Here is a 22,293-nt window from a genome sequence, read left to right as displayed (position 1 = left end):
TAGAACACATTGTTGTCTGTGAAGCAGTGTCATTTGCAGCACTTGTTTGTTGCTAGAATTGAATCCAAACACACAACACCGAACTGCACTTTGGAATGGAAGTTTTATATTGGATTATATTCTAGAAGGTTTATACAGGGTTAGCGAAAAGTATCGGTACAGGCCAGTAATAACGAGATGTGTGGATGGAGGAAAATCACATGTTGCAAATAGGTATTGGTGCGGAAACTGCATTGAATGGGTGTGTGGCCATCATGACAGCCATATTGGATATCACACAATATTTTCAAATGGAAAGGGGTATGTATGAGACATCAATTTAGGCTAGAATTGTCCCACAAACGACAAACCAAACTCTTTTGGATCTATCGCCATTCGTGGAAGAGATAGGGTGTGCTACATTTGACTGCAAGAAATGAAATTTTTCTGAAAGAATTGTTTACTGTATTCCTGTGGGTAACTGTACACTGCAAATTACAGAGAGCATGAACAAGAAAACATGACATTGACGTACAGAATGCCTCAAAGCAAGTGCTCAAACTGCTTCCCGTCGACTGTCTGACAATATGCCAACCGATCGTAAAAACTGCAAAGTGCACGTTGTAGCATATCCTGAGAAAGTCCTCTTCTTTTGTTCACAATGCGATTCCATAGATCATTCAGGGAGTGTGGTTTTGTGCAATACACTTTGTCCTTCATGTGCCCCCATAGAAAGTAATCCAGGAGTGATAAGATCGGGAGATCTTGCAGGCCATTTGATCATACCTCATCTTCCAATTCATCATTGTGGAAAGGTTTCATGTAAGTATTGTCAGACATCCTGTCCATCGTGTGGCTGTGCTCTCTCCTGTTGGAACCTAACACGATTAAAGTTGTGTGTGGACACTTGGATGGCAGGGACAATCTGTTCACGAAGTATTCTCAAATACTTCTCACCTGTCAGATTGCCGTCAATGAAGAAAGGGCCAAGAATGATTGCTCCCATCATTTCTACCCAAACATTCAGTTTTTGTGGATATTGGATATGATGTTCCATCATCCAATGCAGGTTTTCATCACTCCAATAGTGACAGTTATGTCGGTTCACCTGCCCGTTTAACATAAATGTCGCTTCATCAGAGACTACAATATCATTTAGGTGAATACTATCGTTATCGATATTTTGCATTATTAGGTTGTCGATGTATGAGGATTTTCCAGAAAAGATTGTAACACATCCAAAGAAACTGCCTCTTTGCTACACAATTTTGGCCTTCCTAATTGCACACTTCCACTTGCTGCAAAACGCGAGTGGTTCTTTTGACGGTTGACTTTGAAATTGGGTTACGTTCAGGGAATGTAGCATTAAATAACTGTCGCACCTCGGTATATGATTGCTTGCCATCTCCATAGCCTTGCATCATTAATAACGTAATATGTTCTCGTTCACTGAGCTCCATTTTTACCACTGACAAATCTCCTTCCTTTGGCACAACACTCACCAACATGAGCGACATGCAGAATGTTCGCAAGGATGATAACAAATGCAACTGACCTTCAAGGAAGTTGACTGCAATCTAGAAGGGATGTGTGCAGGTAGAGTCCACATCCAGACGAATACTGTTATTGCTGTCCATGGAAGGGAAAGTAAAACAAATACGTACCTGATGCTCTTTATTCGTCAAATAGGATTGTTAGCTACAAAAGAGTATGTTCCTCTGTTGTAAGGAAGGATTATTTAGACTGGCATTCTATAATTCAGTATATTACGATATTATGTTGCTTTCAAGAAATTATCAAAACAACCCAGGGAAAGGACTAGAGGCAGGAAAGGAAGAAACGAACATAAGTAGAGGTCACAGCCTCGAAGTAAGGTACCATCCTGGCATTGGCCTGGGGAACTGAGGAAAACCGATCTATCACCCCTGGATTACTTTAAGGGGCACATGAAGGACAAAGTGTATTGCACAAAACCACACTCCCTGAATGATCTACGGAATGGCATTGTGGACAAGACTTTCTCGGGATATGCTACAACGTGCACTTTGCAGTTTTTATGATCGGTTGGCATATTGTCAGTCGACAGGACACATTGTGAGCACTTGCTTTGGGGCATACTGTAAGTCAGTGTCATGTTTTCTTGTTCATGCTCTCTGTAATTTGCAGTGTATAGTTACCCACAGGATTACAGTAAACACTTCTTTCAGAAAAATCTCATATCTTGCAGTCAAACGTAGCACACCCTACCTCTTCCACGAATGGCGATAGGTCCAAAATAAGCTCAGATTGTCGTTTGTGGGATGATTCTAGCTGAAATTGATTTCTCATACATACCTCTTTCCATTTGAAAATATTGTGTGATATCCAATATGGCGGAATCCAAGATGGCTGCCATGATGTCCACACCCCCATTCATTGCAGTTTCCGCACCAATACCCACTTGCAACATGTGATTTTCCTCCGTCCGTGCATCTCGTTATTACTGGCCTGTCCCGATACTTTTGATTAACCGTGTATAAATGCTTTAAAAAAAGTGGCCGTATGCACATTATAAGTGACCCATCCACATTGTTTCCTTCTTCAGGAACCAGGCGGAAATGGCACACACCTGCAGGGGCACAATTAGTCTGCACGGGGCTCTGATCCACACGGAGGATTCGTGCACGTTTGTCATCTCGAACGGAGGCACGCAGACTTTCCACATAAAGGCACACTCGGAAGTGGAAAGGCAGCGCTGGGTCACAGCATTGGAATTGGCCAAGGCAAAAGCTATTCGTGCCATGGAATCGGGTGAGTTCGTTATTTTGTGCATGGAAACAACATGTCAATTTGTTGTATAGTTCCTTTCTATTTTGAAGTTGAAATAATCACATTCGAATTGACCTAGATCTTAGCAAAGCAATAGTAGTTTAAATAAAATAGCAGAGGCCAAATGAAAAAGGGGGGAATACTGTGCCTGAGACATCATCATGCAAGTTGACCTTTGAAATGGACTTAAAGAAATATCAAAAACAATCTGGTTGTGTGTTATTAAGTGTTGTTTTTGTAAGGTATATTAATACATGATGTTGGTAAAAATAAATATAGCGTGAGCCATATTGATGGGACACATTTCAAATGCATATGTGGAGCATGTAGGAAGCAACATTTATTACCAATTATATGAAAAAAACTGCCAAAGGATGGGAGTTTTGCACTGTGTTCAGTGTTTGAAGGTTACATCCCTGAGATAGACACCATCTTGACTAGAACATTCTTTGGCTCTTAACAGTCGTGTTCAGCATGGTTTTGCGCAGGTTTTCGGCTGGGATGGCCGCTATCTCCCTTCGGATGTTGTCCTTCAGTTCATTGATGGTATTTTGTATTTTGATTAATTGTTCCTGAGACATCATCATGCAAATTGACCTTTCAAATGGACTTATCGAAATATCAAAAACAATCTGGTTGTGTGTTATTAAAAGTTGTTTTTGTAAGGTATATTTATTAATACATGATGTTGCTAAAATAAGTATGTTGATTAATTATCTAGAAGGCAAGGATATACAAATGAACTTGAATGAAGACAGATTGTGAACTCAAAGCAGCTGTATGGTTCTTGAAAAACTAAAAAGTTCGACATTAGCATAATTTTACATGGCAAAAAATAAAATTATAGTGGAACCCATATTCCTGTATTTTACATTTTCCTGCATTATACATTCAATCTTGATTGTCCCGATGTAGCAAACTATAAAATTTTCCCCACATTTTAAGTTTTTCAGCATGGTCTCCTGAGAGACATAAAACGGAGGTTCCACTGTGTTTCCATAGAACCTGAATTTCGAAGTAGGGTGAAGTGCCCATATTTCGGATAGGTTCCTAATTTCGGATACCAAGAAATTTCCACCTTAGAACAGCAGCACTGAAGTGCAGATAGTGCCAACTATCATGCTACTTCATCCCGCAGTTGCACACTTGTGCGTGACCTTGAGCAATGTTTCTTTAGTGTGTGGCTGATATTTTTAACTTTTCCGGATTTTTGATGTAATATTTCACCATCCAAACTTAAGACCTACAACTAGAAGCTTAGTATTTACTCACTTCTGTCTAAATTTTATATAATCTTGAGAGATTCAGCAAACATTTTTACGTAGTTTCAGTCACATTATTTCTGAGGGGGAACGCAGAGAATCGCCATATTGAATATGCGACTGGGTTTCCTAATTTCGGATGCTACACAGGTACCTAAATTCGACTATCCGAAATTGTGCCCTCTTTCCAAATACCCATAATGTGTTATTTATTTCACAGATGCCTGGGCAAAAAAGAAAAAACTGGTCCCAAGAAGCAATGAAAAATGCCATTGAATAAGATGTGTGCAGTGCCTCAAATGGGTCCACGAGATGTGTGCAAAAACAGACAAGAATAAATGGAAGACTTTCAAGTGTGAATACTGTCAGTGATAAAGACAACTCAAATTGATTTCATGATATTTTTCAATTTGTAAGAACATACACGTCCTTTCTAGACAGTCAGTTGATTTCATTTTATGAGTTTAGCAAATATTTTAACTATATTGAAAGCTGAAATTTGTCATTAGTAACCCTATCCGAAATTAGGAAATACCCTATCCGACATTAGGCAACCTTTTTGTCAGACTAAAAATATGCATACAATTCTTTGTTTCATAAAATATACTAAGTATTTCTTATAAATGTTAATATAACTTTCAGAAACATTAATAAATATATGTTCAATGTTTATCAACACATTTACGGCTTATTTTGTTTACATTTAGGTACTGAAAATCTAATTTGAAATTAAGTATCCGAAATATGGGCACTTGACCCTATAGTTCATTGCTCGTATAAGTCTGTAACATTATCTCTTGTCTCGTTGCAGAAGAGGAGGAAGAGTTTGATGAAGTGCAGAGCCACTCAGACAAGAATGAGTTGCAGAACGTGGTGAAAGCATTGGCAGGAAGGCTGGAGGACCTTCAGACTTGCAACGAACTGATCGTGAAGCACGGGGCAGCTCTCCACCGTTCATTGTCAGAATTAGAGACCCTCGACAATAATCAGGATGTTGGTTCTAAAATAAAAGCAGTCAACGAGAGAGCCACCTTATTCAGAATAACATCAACCGCAATGATTAATGTAAGTGAATAGAATGAGTTGGATGTATTGATACCAGTATGTTGTCATTGTTCAGGATGTGTGATGACTGGTTTTAGAATCTTAGTTATTAATAAGTTGCTCATCAGGGATACAAATGTTTTGCGACACTTTAGTAAGAATTTTCAATTACTGATACCAACAGTACCATTCCAGATATTCAATGAGGTATGTGCTATATGGCAAAATTTGTCCTGCAAAAATGAACTATTTTGAAAATCCCCAAATTTGTGTTACGGTAATTCAGTCAAGTTAGTCAGGACAGTCAAGGAAAAGTAATGAAATCAAAAGGGAGGTCAAGAAGTCAATAATTTATACTTGTGGTGTAGAATTTTTACCACCACAATGATTGATGTATTATTATTTTTTCTACTTTGCTTTTCTGCCACCACTTTTGGGTATTTGCAAAGATGATGATGAATGGTGATAAGATGAGATGGATGAAGGGAGGATGACAGGGATGCCCCATAGAAGATTACACTGGCTGTTAGTCCAGCGTGAAAGAGAGGTTGACATTTGGATGTCTTTGGAAGGGGTCATCCCTTTACGTCATACTATTGCAATGATGACCAGCTGAGCTGTGTACATCATTTATTTTTTCATGCATTAATAGATAAAGCAAGTCTAATTCTCTTGTTAATTAAATTAAATTAAAGTACAGCTTCAATTTTCATCTTAACTGCCCTTTTGCTAGGGGTTTACATTAAACAAAAAAAATTCTTTTCGTAATTGCTAATTTCCAATTTCACCTAAGATGGGGTCGATTTAATAAAGTTTAAGAAAAATAAAAGAAGTCAAGAATTTTGGATGTGTTCTTTGGTTGACATGCTATAATTGTGTTCTAAATGAACATAAGCATGTTGTAGACAGTGTGCAGTGTAATTATGCACGGAAAAATGAAAAGTAAGCTTATCAGAGTAAATTACCTATCTCCACGTAACCGCCAAACAAATGTCTTCAGATACAAAGTGTGATAATTGTATTCTGAGATAGGAGCTGTGTGTGTGGGAGTAGGGGTGCTCCAACAGTAATAATAGATTGTCTCAGATGGTCATGTTTCAATATTCCCGTATCAAAATAATATTTCTTCATACAACAGGTTCCTATTGATGTGACTGATCTGGAAAATTCATGGAGAGATCAGGGTTAAGAAGTTCAAGGAAAAGTTGGGGAATATATAATATTATTGTTGTATAAATTTCCTTGTTACACTAAAACCTTAATTTACGTATTAGCCTATCGATTTCTGCAACTCACAGAAAGATGTTGATTGACATTCTAATTATTTTTCAACAGATCCAGTACAACAAAGTATATGCCCAATTTTGCCCATGTCTGTGATTGTTGTTGCCAGTGAACAGGATCAATAAATGTCACTTGCATTTATGTCAAAATTCTTTTGTTGTAAAAGAAAGCAATGAAATTATTCACTACAATTCTAAACACAGACCAACCTTGTAGTCGGATATAACAGGTGGCCCCATAAGTCAGTTGGCACTAGCAGTTATGAGACACTTGTAGTTGTCGCCAACTGACTTATGGGCCACCCTGTATATATTATCATTTTTTTTTTAGAAAATGTGGAAAATCAGTATAGCAAGTGGGTTAAAAAATAAAAAAGATTGTAGACAAAGTAAAAAAGAAATATGTAACTTCATGAACACTGATATGGGAAAAACTGCAAAAAGCTGTAATCCCAAATAAATAAATAAAACAGACCAAGGACACCATCAATTTTGGGCCAGCCCCCGTGGCGATGTGGTTAGCACATCTTGCTACGATGCCAGGGGTCCCAGGTTTAAATCCCAGTCTGGGCATGGATGTTTGTGAGTGTCCATTCATCATATCATCACTCATCCCCATCTTCGCAAATTAACCAAAAGTGGCACAAGAAAGCAAGTAAATCAATTTGGGAACTTTTCCAACATTGGAAGCGGCCCAGGTGTCCACCCAGCATCTAATGACATGGGTACCTGGGGGAAACCCTCAGGGGTAAAGGCAGTCAGGGGCATGATGCTGATCTCATCACACCCACTATACGCCTTCATGGCATGGTGCTAAGCACAGGGGAGCACTTTAACTTTGTTTTTAATCAATCAATCAACCATCAATTTTGGCAACCGGTTTAAAAAAAATTTCAAACAACAAAAGAATTTCTGCATAAATGCAAGTGACATCTAGTGAACAAGCCTAAAATCAACAACCTCAAATATGGGCAAAATCAGTCATGTACTTTGTTGTACTAGGTCTATTCTAAGATTATTAAATGTCAACCAACAGCCATCTGTGGCAGTGACTCATTGGAATTGATATGCGAACAATTCAAGCTTTGTTCACAAAAAAGTTACACTGAAATATTACACATTAGTGTAAAAAGTGAAGCATTGTTGTACTTTCCTTGAATATAAATTTTTTACATCTTTCTAAACATTAGCAGTCTGACATCTGCTACCAAAGTTTTGTTAGAAAAGAAATTACTTTAAAAAATGATATCTGTTTCAGTTGGAAACAAGTGTTTTTTTTATTTACACTCTAAAACAGTTGTTGTATGTCCGAACATTCTGGAATGGTCTGGACATGTATTACAAAGTGCCTGGAAAGTTTAAGGTATGTGTTCATTTTACTGGACATAAACATGGTATGATAGTAACAACTGATAATTACAAGTTCCAATGAGCTTGTGACGGTAAAAAGGAAAAAAAGTTAAAATGCTCCCCTGTGCTATGCACCATGCCATGAAGGTGTATAGAGAATGTGGCGTTAGGGCCCTCCCTACACTTGGTGATGGTGGTGACCAAAATTAATTGAATGAGATAAACCATTATGTGGATATGTAAGTACATTCTGTGTACATATTAAGATATTTGATTGCCAAAATGAACTTTGTACAGAAAGCAGAAACTTTGGATTGAATTCCAAACGTCGCATGTAATTTGTAGCTAAGGTGAAAAATTACAGCACTTACCTGTCCCTTATACACAAGATTAATTGTAAATATTTGTCTTGTTTCATATAACATACAGGTAAAGAAATAAAGCTGGACTTTTGGTAGATACCAGGGCAGCTGTTGTAGAATGTGTCCCCACATTTGAAAATACACGATGAGCTACCATGTGCAGATTTATTTTTTAACGATTCTTTGTTGGTTTATAAAAACTTCAAATGATGATGATTTTTACAGCGCTAAAACATCAGGGCCTCGAGTTCGAATCTTAGCATGAATATGTGTTTTCTTTGAGAGTGTCCCTTCATCATATCATCACTCGTCCTTGTCGCCATTGGCAGAAAAGCGATGCCAAATAACAAGAATGGAAACAAACCACATCACATTATTATTTTTAATTTTTCTGAAACATACAGAGGCTGTCATTTCTTAAAGAGAGTTAAAATCGTGTAAATACTTTTCTTACAGAGTAAAATTTTAAAATTTGTCCCTAATAATTATCATTCTTACCAGGTTAATGAGAACGATAACAGTCATTTTCATCCACAATATTTGTTAGGGTGGGTGAACAGGTTATCACAGAATTGGAACGAGTTGTCCAGTTGTGGGAAAGCAGATCTTTCTGCTAAAATTCCACTCAAAAATTGCCTCTCTTATTTACAGTATATTGTAGCCAAACCCCTCACGAGCTACCGGTAGCTCGCGATCAATGGTTTGGCGATCCCTGATCTAGATCATTCACGTGAATCTTCATACAGTTTGGTTTTGCTCTTGCCTAGATGTTCTCGGTAGTTTTGTAGCTACCTAACCGTATTAAACTATTGATAATATCTGGACAACATCACAAGCAAACCATGTGAAGATTCACAATTCTCTAGAAGGAATTCTAACCAGATGTAATTTGTTTTGATATCATAACAGTATTTCCCAAGGAAGGAGAACAATTCTGAAACGGCTGTCCTGGCATCAGGAGCCGTGGTGGTCTATTCAGTAGGGCGTCTGACTGCCATGGGAGACCGGGGTGGGTGATCTAAGGTTGGAATTTTTCTGGCCTTGTCTCTGCATAAAGTGGCTGGCTGGGGCATGGTGCTGATGACAACACCTCCAAAATGACTGTGATCGGGAATGTGTGGGGCCATACCTTATGCCCACAACCCCTAAAATGTATCCTCATGGTACGGTGCTATATGCACAGGAAACTTTACCTTTACCTGCCCTGGCATCTTGCAAAGGTCCAGCTAAGCCTTAACTTTGTTTCATGTAAGATAGGTGTAAAGAAATGAAGCTTAAGTTTGCACCAGAGTAAAGATTACAACCGTGCCTGCTTCAGTTTTTTGAGAGATGTTGGTATACCGTATCTTATAAAGCGATAAGCCTGCTTTTTCCTTGATTACATTTTGCCAACGTAGAACTCTTGTGCCGTTCCAGGCTTGCTCAGATTACTTGGATCTAGCACAAACGCAGGGGCGCAAGTGGCAGAAGATGCTGCAGCATGAAAGGGACCAGCGTGTGCGGTTGGAGGACATGGTTGAGCAGCTAGCCAGGCAGCATTCCCATCTGGAACAGGCCGCAAAGGAACACCAGACCATCATGCCAGGAAGGAGTGAGTTTACAAGAAATACATGGAAATGGGTAGAGGGTAGGATAGTCTGTGCATAATCGGACCCCATGGCCGAGTGGTTAGCACATTGCACTGCAACGCTAGGGGTCCCGGGTTCAAATCCTGCTTGGGCTTGGTTGTTTGTAAATGTCCATTCATCATTTCATCCCCATCTTTGCAAATTAGCCAAGAGGCACAAAACGCGAAGGAAAATAAACTAAATCAATCAATCAATCAATTCTGTGCATACCTTGAACATCTTAAACAGATGAAAATAATGCATGTAGAAAGTAAGGATGGAAATCAAGGATGGACAGATCCCAATATACCACCCAAGGTTGAGCCTATACCGATGCTAATATATTAGTATTGGCTGGTATACCAATTGGAATTTATTCATCAGTGCCAGATAATACTTTTCCAAGGTTTTGCTATTTAACCGAGTCCACAAACATGCAATGTGACACATTGGAAATTATGCAAAATTCAATTTTAAGCTGCCTCCCCAATGGCATAGTGGTAATGAAACATGGGGTCCCTTGTAATGAAGGGACCCCAGGTTTGATACCCAGTGGAGGCACAAGTCGTTTGGATCCCTGTAACTAGGCCCAGTTGCAATTAGCATTACTGTGCATAAAGTTGACTTAAAACATAAACTCAATCGATCAATGTTTAAATTTATGTTGCACTAGTACTGTGTGAAAAATGGATTATCTTTTAATATTTTGATATAATTCTTGGATGTTTTAAAACAAAACCCAGGTAAATTGATGCATATAATTGCAGTGGAATATTATAAGTATTAATTAATATTTTGAACAACTTTTAATAGTTACAAGTTTCAAGCTTTGATATTGGCGTGTGTGGGAAAGCTTAAGATGTTGAGCATTGGTATTGGTTTCCATGTCTGTTTGGCATAGGCAGGTGTAGAAGAAAATGTCTGTGCTGAATCTTTTTCTCACAAGAGAACTACTGTAATTCTAGCAATTTGTTCTATTTTTCTTTAGTAAAGGGTTCCTGGATATGAATCTTGGTTGGAAAATACATTTGCACAATCGACTCCACACAAAACTGTACATAGATAGGCCCTTCAATGACAACAAACTTTCCTTACAATTCCGCTGAATTTGACCCCATTTTACATTCACCTACAGGATGGAGCTTGTGCTTTTTCCAGCAAAATGTAGTAAAGATACTCCTTTTGGTAAACATATGCAAATCAATCCAGTTGTTGTTCCTTATTTTATCATCTTTAAGAAGATATCTTGGGGTTCTTGTTATCAATTTAATGTGAACATCAACTTCCTGTTTCCTGTTGAGATAAGCTGAAGCCATCAGCATTTTGAAGTTGAGAGAGGAAGGAAGTGCCGAGGCTTTCTATGTCCAGACACAAATGGTTTGTCAAATGAAAACATTGTCAGGAATGTGTTTTCAGGATGAAATAATGTGAAAGTTGTAAGTAAAATTAATTGTTAATTGCTGTAAAATTTACACTCACTCAGTATCTTAAATTAAATTGTCCAGAGCAATGCAGTATGACATCTAAGAATGATAATAGGCATAAAGTGCTGACGTTTTTAATACGTTGTGTTTGTCCTGTGCAGGCCCCTTTACAGCCTTTCTAAAGGGGCTTTCTACACCCCTTTTTTAACTGGTAAGGATATTAGATAATGGGCTATTTCCCTGTGTACATGAAGGGTGCAAAATGGCCATGTGTGCTGAAGCACCCAAGAATTTTTCTTCATTTATTCATTTATACAGCAGTGCAGTCTAATTATACTGGATGCTCCTTTAGCTGTTTTCATCATGTAGGCAAGGAAAATATGAAACATAATCTCCAGATCATATCAAATCTTTTCTGGGATTTTAGGGTTATTGCTGGCCTCTGTGGTGAAGTGATCAGAGGTCCCAGGTTCAAACCCTGATCAAGGCTTGGATGTATCCTATCACCCATTTCATCGTTTTTATTTATTTTCATGGTTTACTCAAGAGGTAAACCAACTAAAATAGAAATAGATTTTACAGGTATTTGCCCTACAATGTTTATAAATCATGTAATTTACACTGAATTTACCTGAAAAAATATAAATATGCTGACCAAGGCAGTAATTTATTTTATTAAAAACATAAACTAAACGTAACGTTTCAACCTTCTAGCAAGGTCTTCATCAGACTCTGTATCAAGTACAAACTTAACTGTGAAAAGAAGCCGTCTGTTTTGTTTTTATTTCAGATAAAAAAAAATTGATCACATTATTTTTTATTTAAAATTATGAATCCCAAATATCATCAGGTAATTCAAATTCATCGTTGTTTTCACAAAGTCTCTTGATGTTTTCTGTTACATTAAATGGCTTACTCCATTTGTGAGAAAAGAAAACTCCATACTGGATCTATGTTACCATTTTCATTACTGTGACGCAGTAAGTTGCTATATTACAACAATGTAACATTGACAACATCCATTATATAACAGATTCTTTTTGTTTAAAAAATTGCTAACCATTGTTATAACTGTATCTTTAGTCAAAATGAAAATAAATGTCTGATGAAGGAAGCGTGTGTTCTCCTGAAACGTCACAACGAAAAACTGTTTCTTATGCTTGTAATAATAGTAAAGTACAGGAAAATATTTTCACTAGAAGTTTAGAAGAGTTATTTGTTTGTTAATTTTCAGATACCAATCACTCATCTCCATCTGATGATGATGAGGAGAATGAGTTCTATGATGCAATGGAAGAGACTGAAGCAAACTTCATCCTCACCATTCCTCTTGGGCACAGAAGGACTTCTTCTGGAATGAGCAATGCATCACAGGTAAATCTGCAGCCTGTCTGCCCTTTTTTTGGTTTGTTTGTTTGGGAAACCCAACTGATGCCTTGGTTGTCCTTCCTGTTGATGTTGCAGTGTAATTGAGGGGTCTCAGTTTGAGTTCTGGTGGGCAGATATTTTCAGTGGTTAGTATTCTTATAGTATTCTTAATGCTCTCTTTGCACTAGGGACTAACATGTAACTTTGTGGAGCCCTATCCAGTACGCTGACTGTAATAGTGTTTCACTTTGATGTAGGTATTAGACTTATTATTATCCTATCTTCTGATTAATACACTTTACATTGATTTTTGAAACACACATTTTGGAAACTAGCCATTAAGTCTCTTTTGAAAATATCAAAGTGGATATTGGCAAAAATAAAATTGAAATAAATGTCGAGTAAAGAATACATATACTTCAAACTAAAAAGAATGTTAATGATGATACATTTGGAAATATTTATTATTCATCAGAGTGCACAGTTCAAAAGATACAAAGTATCATGAAAGGATTTTGTTCTTCTGGTTTATGTAATTTGCGAATTCCACAGAAATATATTATGATGTGAAAAGTTAGATACATTTTGTTTAAATTCCTATATTTGTAAATTCGCAATGTTTCCTGAAAGAATTAAATAAAACAGTTTGTTGTTCAAGAAATAAGAATGTTGCAGCAGTATACTTGAGTAAGTGCTGTGCTTCATAGAGCTTGTGAGAGACCCAGATTGTGATGAGTGTAAGTGTAATTCCAGGTTTCAGTGGGAAGAAACTTGTCTCAAGATGGGCAGGATGAGGCTTCAGGTTCTAGCAGCGAAGTAGATGATGCAGCTGAAACAACTGTTTGTGTGATCACATCAAAGACAGAAAATGCAGTTCACAATGTAAGTGGTATTCATAGTAATAAACATAATTTAAGTGTCAGGCACAGTATAAAACATAATGCATCACTAAGTCAGATAAAAGTACACAGTTACACAGATAAAATATGTAATATATAGAATAGTATAGAAAGAGCAATGTATTTATATTTTAGTTATAATCAAAATTACTGTGAAATATTGATTTTATGTTCCTAGATTTGGTATTTTTTCACATTATACATTCAGTTCTCATGATCTAAATGAAGCCACATGTTATAAAGTTATCCTGGATTTTACATTTTCGCACATTTTAAATTTCATCATCTAGCCTCTGTATAGTTTTCAGCAAGATCAGTGGTGAGCACTCCCTCTGAAAGAGAGTAGCGGCCATCCACTCCTTCATATTTCAAGTATGTATGTATTCATACATGTATGACATTAGGCCTCTCTTTTCCCAACTCACCATATTAAACAAAATGTTCAATACTACAGAACGATCCACCCCTAGACAGGGGTAGCATGCACTACTCCTGGTTACATGGAGTATTCGCCTCTGCCTCTAACACTGTCATTTTCCATGTGGCTATCGAGGAATATTCACTATCTGTTTGTAGGGGCAATTATAAATGTAATTTTAGTGTATTTTCCTATACTCTATCTCGGGAATCTCTGGAGCAAGGCTGTGCATAACAGTAGAGAAGGGAGAAAGCGAGTGGATGGAACGAAGCAGTACATGCTGCAAAGGCTGGTAACCAATTGATTTTTCCCCCCTCTACGCAATCCCATTCCCTCGCAAGTGTTCATTGGCCGAGCCCTCTTGTGCCACTCCTTGTGCACAGATTTGCTTTCGTTCACTTGTTCCAGAAATAGAGTATACATTCTTAACTGATCTTACCTTACCTGATCTGCTGTTCTCTTTTGAAACGGTTCTGAATATATAGTTGCTCTTTCTAGGACAGAACCATGTGGTTGCATGCACTGATGAACGTAAGATACAAGTTCTAAACTAAATATTAACCATTTTTCATGGAATTGATGCACAATTTTTGTAGGTGATTGAAATTTGGTCACCTGATTAAAAATGTTAACGTTATCTAATTCAACATTTATGTTTCCACAGCCGAATCCTAATCCTAATCCATCTGACAAGAGGGATTCCCAGTCGTCTCCTAGTTTCAAGCAGAACGGAAGCATAAGGCGGCAGAGGAGAACCAGGGTGCCAGACAAGCCTAATTATCCTCTGAATTTGTGGAGCATAATGAAGAATTGCATTGGGAAAGAGTTATCTAAAATTCCCATGCCTGTAAGTTCCATTTCTTCTTTTCACTTTATGACCATTTAAGAAAGTCTTGACAGATGGAGGGAGAAGTGTCCCATTCATATAGTTCAGTTTACCTCGATTGCAGGGAGGTGGCACATGTTCATTTGTAGATGGTTTTCTATTCCAGATAGTTAGTATAGTTTGATACAGTACTAATGGCCCACTATCCTTGTGACAGATGGACTAGAATTTTCTTGTTACTTATTTTTTGACATCATCATCAAATATCATTGTATACCATATTGAAGAATTACATGCAAATGGTGGTTCAACGAATAGTCTGTCACTGGTAAAAGATTTGCATGCCAGAAGACCCAGATCTTCTTTCTGATTGTGTTTCAGTTTTCAGATAAATTGATTTGATTTATATGAAAATCAGGACAACATACTGTTCAAAAATAAAAGGCTGCAAGTGGCTATTGGTATTTTGGGGGTTTCTCATTCCCCATCATTAGGATAAAAAAATGAAGGAAAAAAGTAACATTCCTGAGCTCCTAATACATACGTCTTGTTAGCATTGCACCAGACATATCAGGCAGTTACTTTCAGCAACGTACTTGTAGCTCTCCTGATGTACAGTAAATGCTTCTATTAAACTGTTTTTTATTCTTGCTGTCATGTTTTTCCCAGAACTTTTTGAAGCTTACACTACCAAGAAATGTACGCATGGCTGGTCACTCCACCCTAATCTAACCACGTAAGATTGTGTATGTGTATCATGGTAGTGTAAGCTTGAAAGAGTTCTGGGGAACCAGGATGAAACATCATAGCCAGAATAAAAAACACTTTAATATTGTGTGGAAAAACTATATTTTGTGATTACGTAAGTGATATTTCAATACTCTGGTGTAATTCTTTAATATTGGAAGCAAAAGTGATAAATTGATGTTTATAATTAACATGCAATATGGTACTTGCACACTAATATTAATCAACATTTTAAACAACTTTAATTATTAAAATTTTTAAGGATTGTTACCAGTTAGATATGAGTGTTCTTTGTAAGTGTTTCATCATATCAATCAAATCAAGTATCGCTATCTGTGGAAATCGGCAACAGTAACAGCATCTGTATGGGAATTGGTTCAGAGCAGTATCAGCATAGCTCTAGTTATAACTATTTAGTCAAGTTTATTCTGTGGCCCTTTTCAAAGCCATCTATTCTTCCCGGTTGAGAGCTGGAGCTGAAACTGTCCCCCTCTGTGAAACTCTTGGCCCACCTTAATGTGTGTTGTTTTCTGTTAAGCTGCATTGTACGTTGCTGAGCTAATGTCCCTTTTATTGCAGGTAAACTTTTCGGAGCCCTTGTCTATGCTGCAACGCCTTACGGAAGACTATGAATACAGTGAAATCCTAGACAAGGCTGCAACCTGTGCAGACTCGTGCGAGCAGCTGGCATACGTTGCAGCATTCACTGTTTCTAGTTACTCTACAACAAGCAATCGCACAGGAAAGCCTTTCAACCCCCTCCTAGGCGAGACCTTCGAGTGTGATCGGACGGATGATTTAGGCTGGAAGGCAGTTTCAGAACAGGTAAGAGAATGCAGTTATTTGCTCAGCTTTGGCAGTTATATTGATAACTCTAACAAGACAACAGATTTTCATAATTAGGATAAGAGAGACACGGTAGTAAATAAATATGGAGAAACTAGTACTCACTTTATTCTTCTATTAATTTCAGTGGCCACTGCCACCATCCTCGTTGGAACTTGTACTGTTGCTTGGCATGTTCAAACAATAGAAGCATGCCAAGCAACAGTAGAAGTTCCAACGAGGATGGTGACAGTGGCGACTGAAATTAATAGAACAAAGAAGAAAAGAACAGTTTCGTGGATGAAGTGAGTACTAGGTTTTTTTTTTTTTTTTTCGTATTTAAAACAACAGAGTTGTGCACTCTTGCTACAGTTTACAGAAATAATAGGTAATATGATAGGCAGACTCACAAGTATCCAATTGGTTAATGCTCTTTTGTTTTTAGAATGCTCCCAGATATTTTCCCTGCAGGAATTCTCTTAATGTAGCATTGTGGGAACAATTGGGAGCTACCCAAAAGCAAGAGTGTGGAGAATCTAGGTTTAGAAAGCCAGAGAATAGAGCCATGAGGCTTGTGCTAGGCATGCACAGAAATTCATCTACCAGGCCTTTACCTACAGAGCTGTTCTGGTTAAAACTAAACTCCACAGCACAATGCCCCTCCTGGTTGAAGGTGAAGGTGGCTTCTCCTTAAATCATACTTGGTCTCATCAGCCAGTTCAGTGGCCCAGCAGGTTAAATTTTCGATATTGTCAGGTTCAAATCCCAATGAGGGCGTTGGTGTTCATGAGTGTGTCCATCAATTTAATCTAATCACTAGACGTCGGATTTTAGGTTTTTAACCTATTTTTTTTCCTTTACAGGTATGTAAGAAATAATAAGTTATGTCAGAGTTTCGTTAAAAAATGCAACAACTGATGACGTTTTATTGTGCCTAAATCAAGCCTTTTTGAAGGTTTTTATATATTTTTAAAGGTTTTACAGGATTTTTATGTCACTACCAGTCTGGAAAACCTGGAAAAGTCAGGGAATTTTATTTTTCTGGAAAAGTCAGGGAAATTTGCTATTTTTCTTGAAAAATTTGTATTTTTGTTTCTGGACCATACCAAAGCTAGTGACTTGCTACTGGCATTTCAAGAAGGTGTAAAAAGTATCAATTTGAAAAACAGTTATAACACCATTAAGCCTTGTTTCCATGATTATGAAAAACTAAATATGCTGACCAAGGCAGTAATTTATTTTATTAAAAACATAAACTAAACGTAATGTTTCAACCTTCTAGCAAGGTCTTCTTCAGACTCTGTATCAAGTACAAAAGTAACAAGATACAAAAACAGGGCATTATATATATACACACAAACATTACTCCCTCCAGACTATTTAGAAAGTTGTTGGGAACTTTCTAGCAGGTGACTTTCACTTTCCAACTTTACTTTCACCTAAAAGGCTAAACACAATTACTTCCATATAGAATGTGGTTGGACTTTTAATCTCACGCTCTTTTCCCATCATTTTTCTTCCTTCTCCTCTCCTCTTTCTCTCTTGTCCTTTCCACTCTTTCTAACATCTTCTTCCATTCTTTGTTTAACTTCAGTCCCCCATTCCAGTTCATTGTGTCTTCTTCACCTTTCTTCTCTATTTCCTTGGCTTCCTTCCATTTTCTCACTAGCATTCTCTTCTCCCTTCCTATCTGCTTAGCCTCATCCCACTCTATGTCATGTCCTGTTTCTCTCGTGTGTTTAAATATTGCATTTCTTTCTCTCTTAAGTCGTACATCATCCCTATGTTGTTTCAACCTGTCTTTCAGCCTCTTTTTCGTTTCTCCTATGTACACACTCTGACATTCTTTACATTTCACTTCGTAGATAATCCCTTCCTCTTCCTCTTCTCTGTTTTCCTTTTTCTTGTTTGCATTCCTCGCTATTCCTAAGATGCTTCTCCCTCCCTTCCTGTAAGTTTTAATTCCCTCTTTCTTAAGCACTTTGCATATCTTTTCTGTGGTCTTCCCCATACTCCTTATTCCAAACCTTCTCTCTTTTTCTTTCTCTTCCAATTCTTCCCTGCCCGTTTTCTTCCTTCTTCTGTTTATGTCCAGTCTATCCTGCTTCTCATAGCCATTCTGTTCCAGCTGTTTCCATAGGCTATTTATTTTGCCTTCTTTTTCACATTCTTTCATGCATATTTTCTTGATTCTGTCCTCCATATTCTTTATAAAATTTATTTTTGTCACCTCACTTACATCACTTCTTTTGTGGCAGAATACCCCTGCTGCACATTTCTTCTGATGCCAAGCGGTTTCAATTTCTTGTCCTCTCTTCCTTTTCATCAATATATCTAGAAAGCTTAACTTGTCTTCTTCTATTTCAAGTTCCAATAATATCCCTCTTTCTTCATCTTGTATTTCTTTGGCAAAAATATCAAGCTGTCTCTTCGTTCCCTTCCCTATGCCAAAACAATCGTCCACATATCTGCAAAACAGAATTATTTTGTCACCTCCTTTTTCTATCACTTTCTTTTCCCATTCATTCATAACCAATTCAGCCAATGCTGGGCTTAGACTGGAACCTATATTTAGTCCTTCACTCATTAACATTATTTTATCTCCCATTATACTGTAACCGTTATTCCAAATGGTTTCCAGCGCCTTCACTACCCTTTCACTATCCCATTCTCCTATAATTTCTTGTCCCATTCTCTTTTTAATAATGTCCAAAACGTGTCCCCTCTTGATGCTCGGGAACATACTTTTCACGTCTAAGCTAAACATTGTCCTCTTCATCTCATTTAACTTAAGTCCTTTTATGAGGTCTACTACTTGTTCACTGTTCTTAACTGCTCTGCTTTCTTGCTGTGTTACTAACACGTCAATAACTTTCTTTAATTTCTTTTCTAAGGGTTCCAAAATATTGTTTCTGCAGTTCATTACTGGTCTTAACTTTATCTCCTCTTTGTGTATCTTTGGAAAGCCTTTCAAACTTGGTAGTCTTCCTGTCTCCTTTATGCATTTCTTGAATCCTCTCCTCCTACAGTCTTTTATGATTCTTTCTTTTATAGTTTGTTCTTCTCCTCTTCCACAAATCTCCTTATATCCATTTTCTTTTAGGTCTTCAAACTTCCTCTCGTACCATTCTCTTTCCATCACCACAATTGCTCCTCCTTTATCTGCCTTCTCTATCACCACATCATTTCTTTTCTTGATTTTCTTCATCCCTTCCCTTTCTTTTTGACTCAAATTATCTACTTTTCCTTGTTTTCCCATTTCTTTCTTCAGTATGGCTGCTGTTCTTCTTCTAATCTTGTCTCTTTCTGGTTCTTCTTTTATATGGAGCACTGCTTCTTCAATGTCATATATAACTTCCTCATAATCTACATTTCTTTCTTTAACTTTGAAACCTCTTCCTAGTTTTAAAAAAGCTTCCTCTTCTTTTGTTAGGTCTACATTCCCTATTACCACAACTCTTCTTCTGGTATCCTCTTCTTCTTCCTCTTCTCCTCTTTCTTCTTTCCATCCTAGTCCCTCTCCTTTCTTCTTCAATTTTATTTTCATTTTCTCTCTAAATTTCTCCTGCCAGATTTTCATTTCATGAAATGTATATTCTCTCGTAAAAATGGTGAGACCATCTTCAATAGTTTTTTCAATTCTTGTCAGGTTCTCCTTTATTATCTTTATCTCCTTTCTTCTTGCCCTTATTTCATTCCATATCAGTTCTTTTTCCATTTTCTGAACCAATATCCTCCATCTCCTGGTGTTGCAAACCACTCCCTTCTTACTTATTTTTAATCCTTTAGGCGCTGTGCCTCTCTCCAAACATTTTCTCTTGTTCGTCTTTGTGTATTTCTTTCCTCTTTAAGTCCTTCCAGTTGTTAATTTTCCTCATCAGCCTTATAAAGAATATGGAGGACAGAATCAAGAAAATATGCATGAAAGAATGTGAAAAAGAAGGCAAAATAAATAGCCTATGGAAACAGCTGGAACCAGGGTGGCGACAGACCTGGAAAACCGGGAAAAGTCAGGGAATTTGAGGTGTCAAAAAAAGTCAGGGAAATGTCAGGGAATTTCATCTTCATTGACTTCGAACACTCTTTTGACGAAAATTGTTATAACTCTAGCACTATGGGAGCAATCTACTTCGAATAACTTTTGTTATGCAGCTAAAACATCAGCGCATGCAACGGTGTACAATTTAGAACACCGGACCGAGGAAGGGGGGTGCGACCCCCGAATTTCAATGGAAAAACAAAAATCTGGAGTTTGCTACATTCTTTTCAAAGAATGGACATTTCTCAAGAGAATGAAACATGTTTCATGTTCTTGGGTGCCATACAAGTTGAATAATGAGCCAAAATGTGAAACTGTTTTTACGAAAAATAGGTAATTTGCATTTTTGGAGGAAAATTGTTATAACTTGGGCACTATGCGAGCAATCTACTTCGGATGAGTTTTGGTTTGCTGCTAAAACATCAGAGCATGCAACGGTGTACAATTTAGAACACCGGACCGAGGAAGGGGGCATGGGGAATTTCAATGAAAAAAAAACAACATAGAAATCTGGAGTTTACCTCCTCTTCTCCCGCTATTTTGGGGAGAAGGTGCAAACCTTAGTATTCTCTTCAAAGAATGGACGTTTTCAAAGAGATTGAAACATGTTTCATGTTCCTGGGTGCTATATAAGTTGAATAATGAGCCAATATGTGATACTCTGTTCGGAAATGTGGCATGGATATGTTGCTGAGAGGGGGGGGGGAGGTTTGGTCATCAATATGAATTTCCCAGGCTTGCTTCAGACCTGTGTCAGTTTCCACCCAAACATAAGAGTATGAAGGTCCGAAAAGCACATTCATTTCTTGATCAGCACCATGATACCATATGGTAGCACCATGATACCATATGGTATCATCAGGCCAGTACGACCTTACTCTGATGATACCATATGGTATCATCGGGGGAGTAAAGGTTAAGCCTCTAAATATTATGTGGAAAATGCATTGAATTATCATTTTTTCTTGTCCGTATGTGAGTAGTAAGGGGACTTGTCAACAGATGGAGCGGATAAGAGCGGGTGGCGCCGTCCGATAGTTGTCGGACGTCGTAGTAAGGCATTTTGTTGGGCAAACTGAAGGAACATGGAAACAAATATGTTCCATTGATACATACAATTTTTGTCGAATATCGCCACCCGACAAAGTATTTCACTACAACATGCGACAGAAATTGAATGGACTTCAACATCCAACAAAAATTGAATGCATAAACAAGAAGAGCTTTAGACTGCAAATATTCTGCTGGAATTTTATTACTCTTCTGGCTCACTTCACCTTATTTAATGTAGCAGTGCTTACGAAGGCTTTCTTTTATCATACTGACGTATTACTGGTTTCGCACAAGTTAACATACGTTTACAATGACATTGCACTATTCTTAGATATCAAGAAGAATCCAACCAAACGGGATATATATAGGCTATTGAATACTATCACGAAAAAGTGAAACATAAATCTCCATTGGTGAACGTTATAAAAATTGGCAAGTGCATGCTTCCAACCTCAAATTTACTGCAACACTAGTATTGCAATGAAATTAATGCCACACTCTGTCTTGTCTGTTTAATCACGTGAGAGATGATCTTAAATCTCTCACTGAGTGAAGTTAATGTCCAATATTATGAAATAAAATACTAATAATAAATACGTAAATATTTTAATATATTTACTCGAATCATTCAATCATAACAGCAAATCACTTCCTTCAAGAATTGACTTTTCTCTGCCAGCCCTGCTAAATTTTCACTTTCCATCTACTGATTTATACGAGGGGTGGCCAGAAAGTAATTTCCAATTAGTAGGTACATTGATTTTTCGCAAATGCCAAAACCGTGAAAAATGGTAATTGCTGCGAAATTAGGTTTAGGAATGTGCAGTGATGTCTGGACACATTTTTCGCCCGTTCGAAATATCGAAATAATGCGAATTTGGCAAAAAATGCGAATTGTTGGCGTTTTTAGCGATTTTTTTTAAAGAAATGTCCTAAAACAACAAAAAATTCCATGAAATCCAACATCCTTGTCTTTTTTAGGCCATGTTTGTGTACATA

At 37.4% G+C, this 22,293-nt stretch overlaps 1 protein-coding gene across 2 annotated transcripts in view; it reads left to right on the top strand.

Annotated features, from left to right (window-relative positions):
* The window catches only part of Osbp (oxysterol binding protein), a 48,046-nt gene that overhangs the window by 13,357 nt on the left and 12,396 nt on the right, over positions 1 to 22,293 (top strand). For both annotated transcript variants that reach the window (XM_083128638.1, XM_083128639.1), the window contains 7 exons: positions 2,564 to 2,769; positions 4,861 to 5,114; positions 9,505 to 9,679; positions 12,354 to 12,493; positions 13,241 to 13,369; positions 14,469 to 14,651; positions 15,957 to 16,202. In XM_083128638.1, coding sequence (XP_082984764.1) covers positions 2,564 to 2,769; positions 4,861 to 5,114; positions 9,505 to 9,679; positions 12,354 to 12,493; positions 13,241 to 13,369; positions 14,469 to 14,651; positions 15,957 to 16,202 — 1,333 coding nt within the window. The remainder of the gene's footprint in view (positions 1 to 2,563; positions 2,770 to 4,860; positions 5,115 to 9,504; positions 9,680 to 12,353; positions 12,494 to 13,240; positions 13,370 to 14,468; positions 14,652 to 15,956; positions 16,203 to 22,293) is intronic.

This window comes from Lepisma saccharinum, chromosome 9 (assembly GCF_977018435.1).
Source record: "Lepisma saccharinum chromosome 9, izLepSacc3.1, whole genome shotgun sequence".
In the NCBI taxonomy this organism is placed as follows: domain Eukaryota; kingdom Metazoa; phylum Arthropoda; class Insecta; order Zygentoma; family Lepismatidae; genus Lepisma; species Lepisma saccharinum.
Note: the sequence above shows the minus strand (reverse complement) of the source record. Positions and strands in the feature narration are given on the sequence as shown.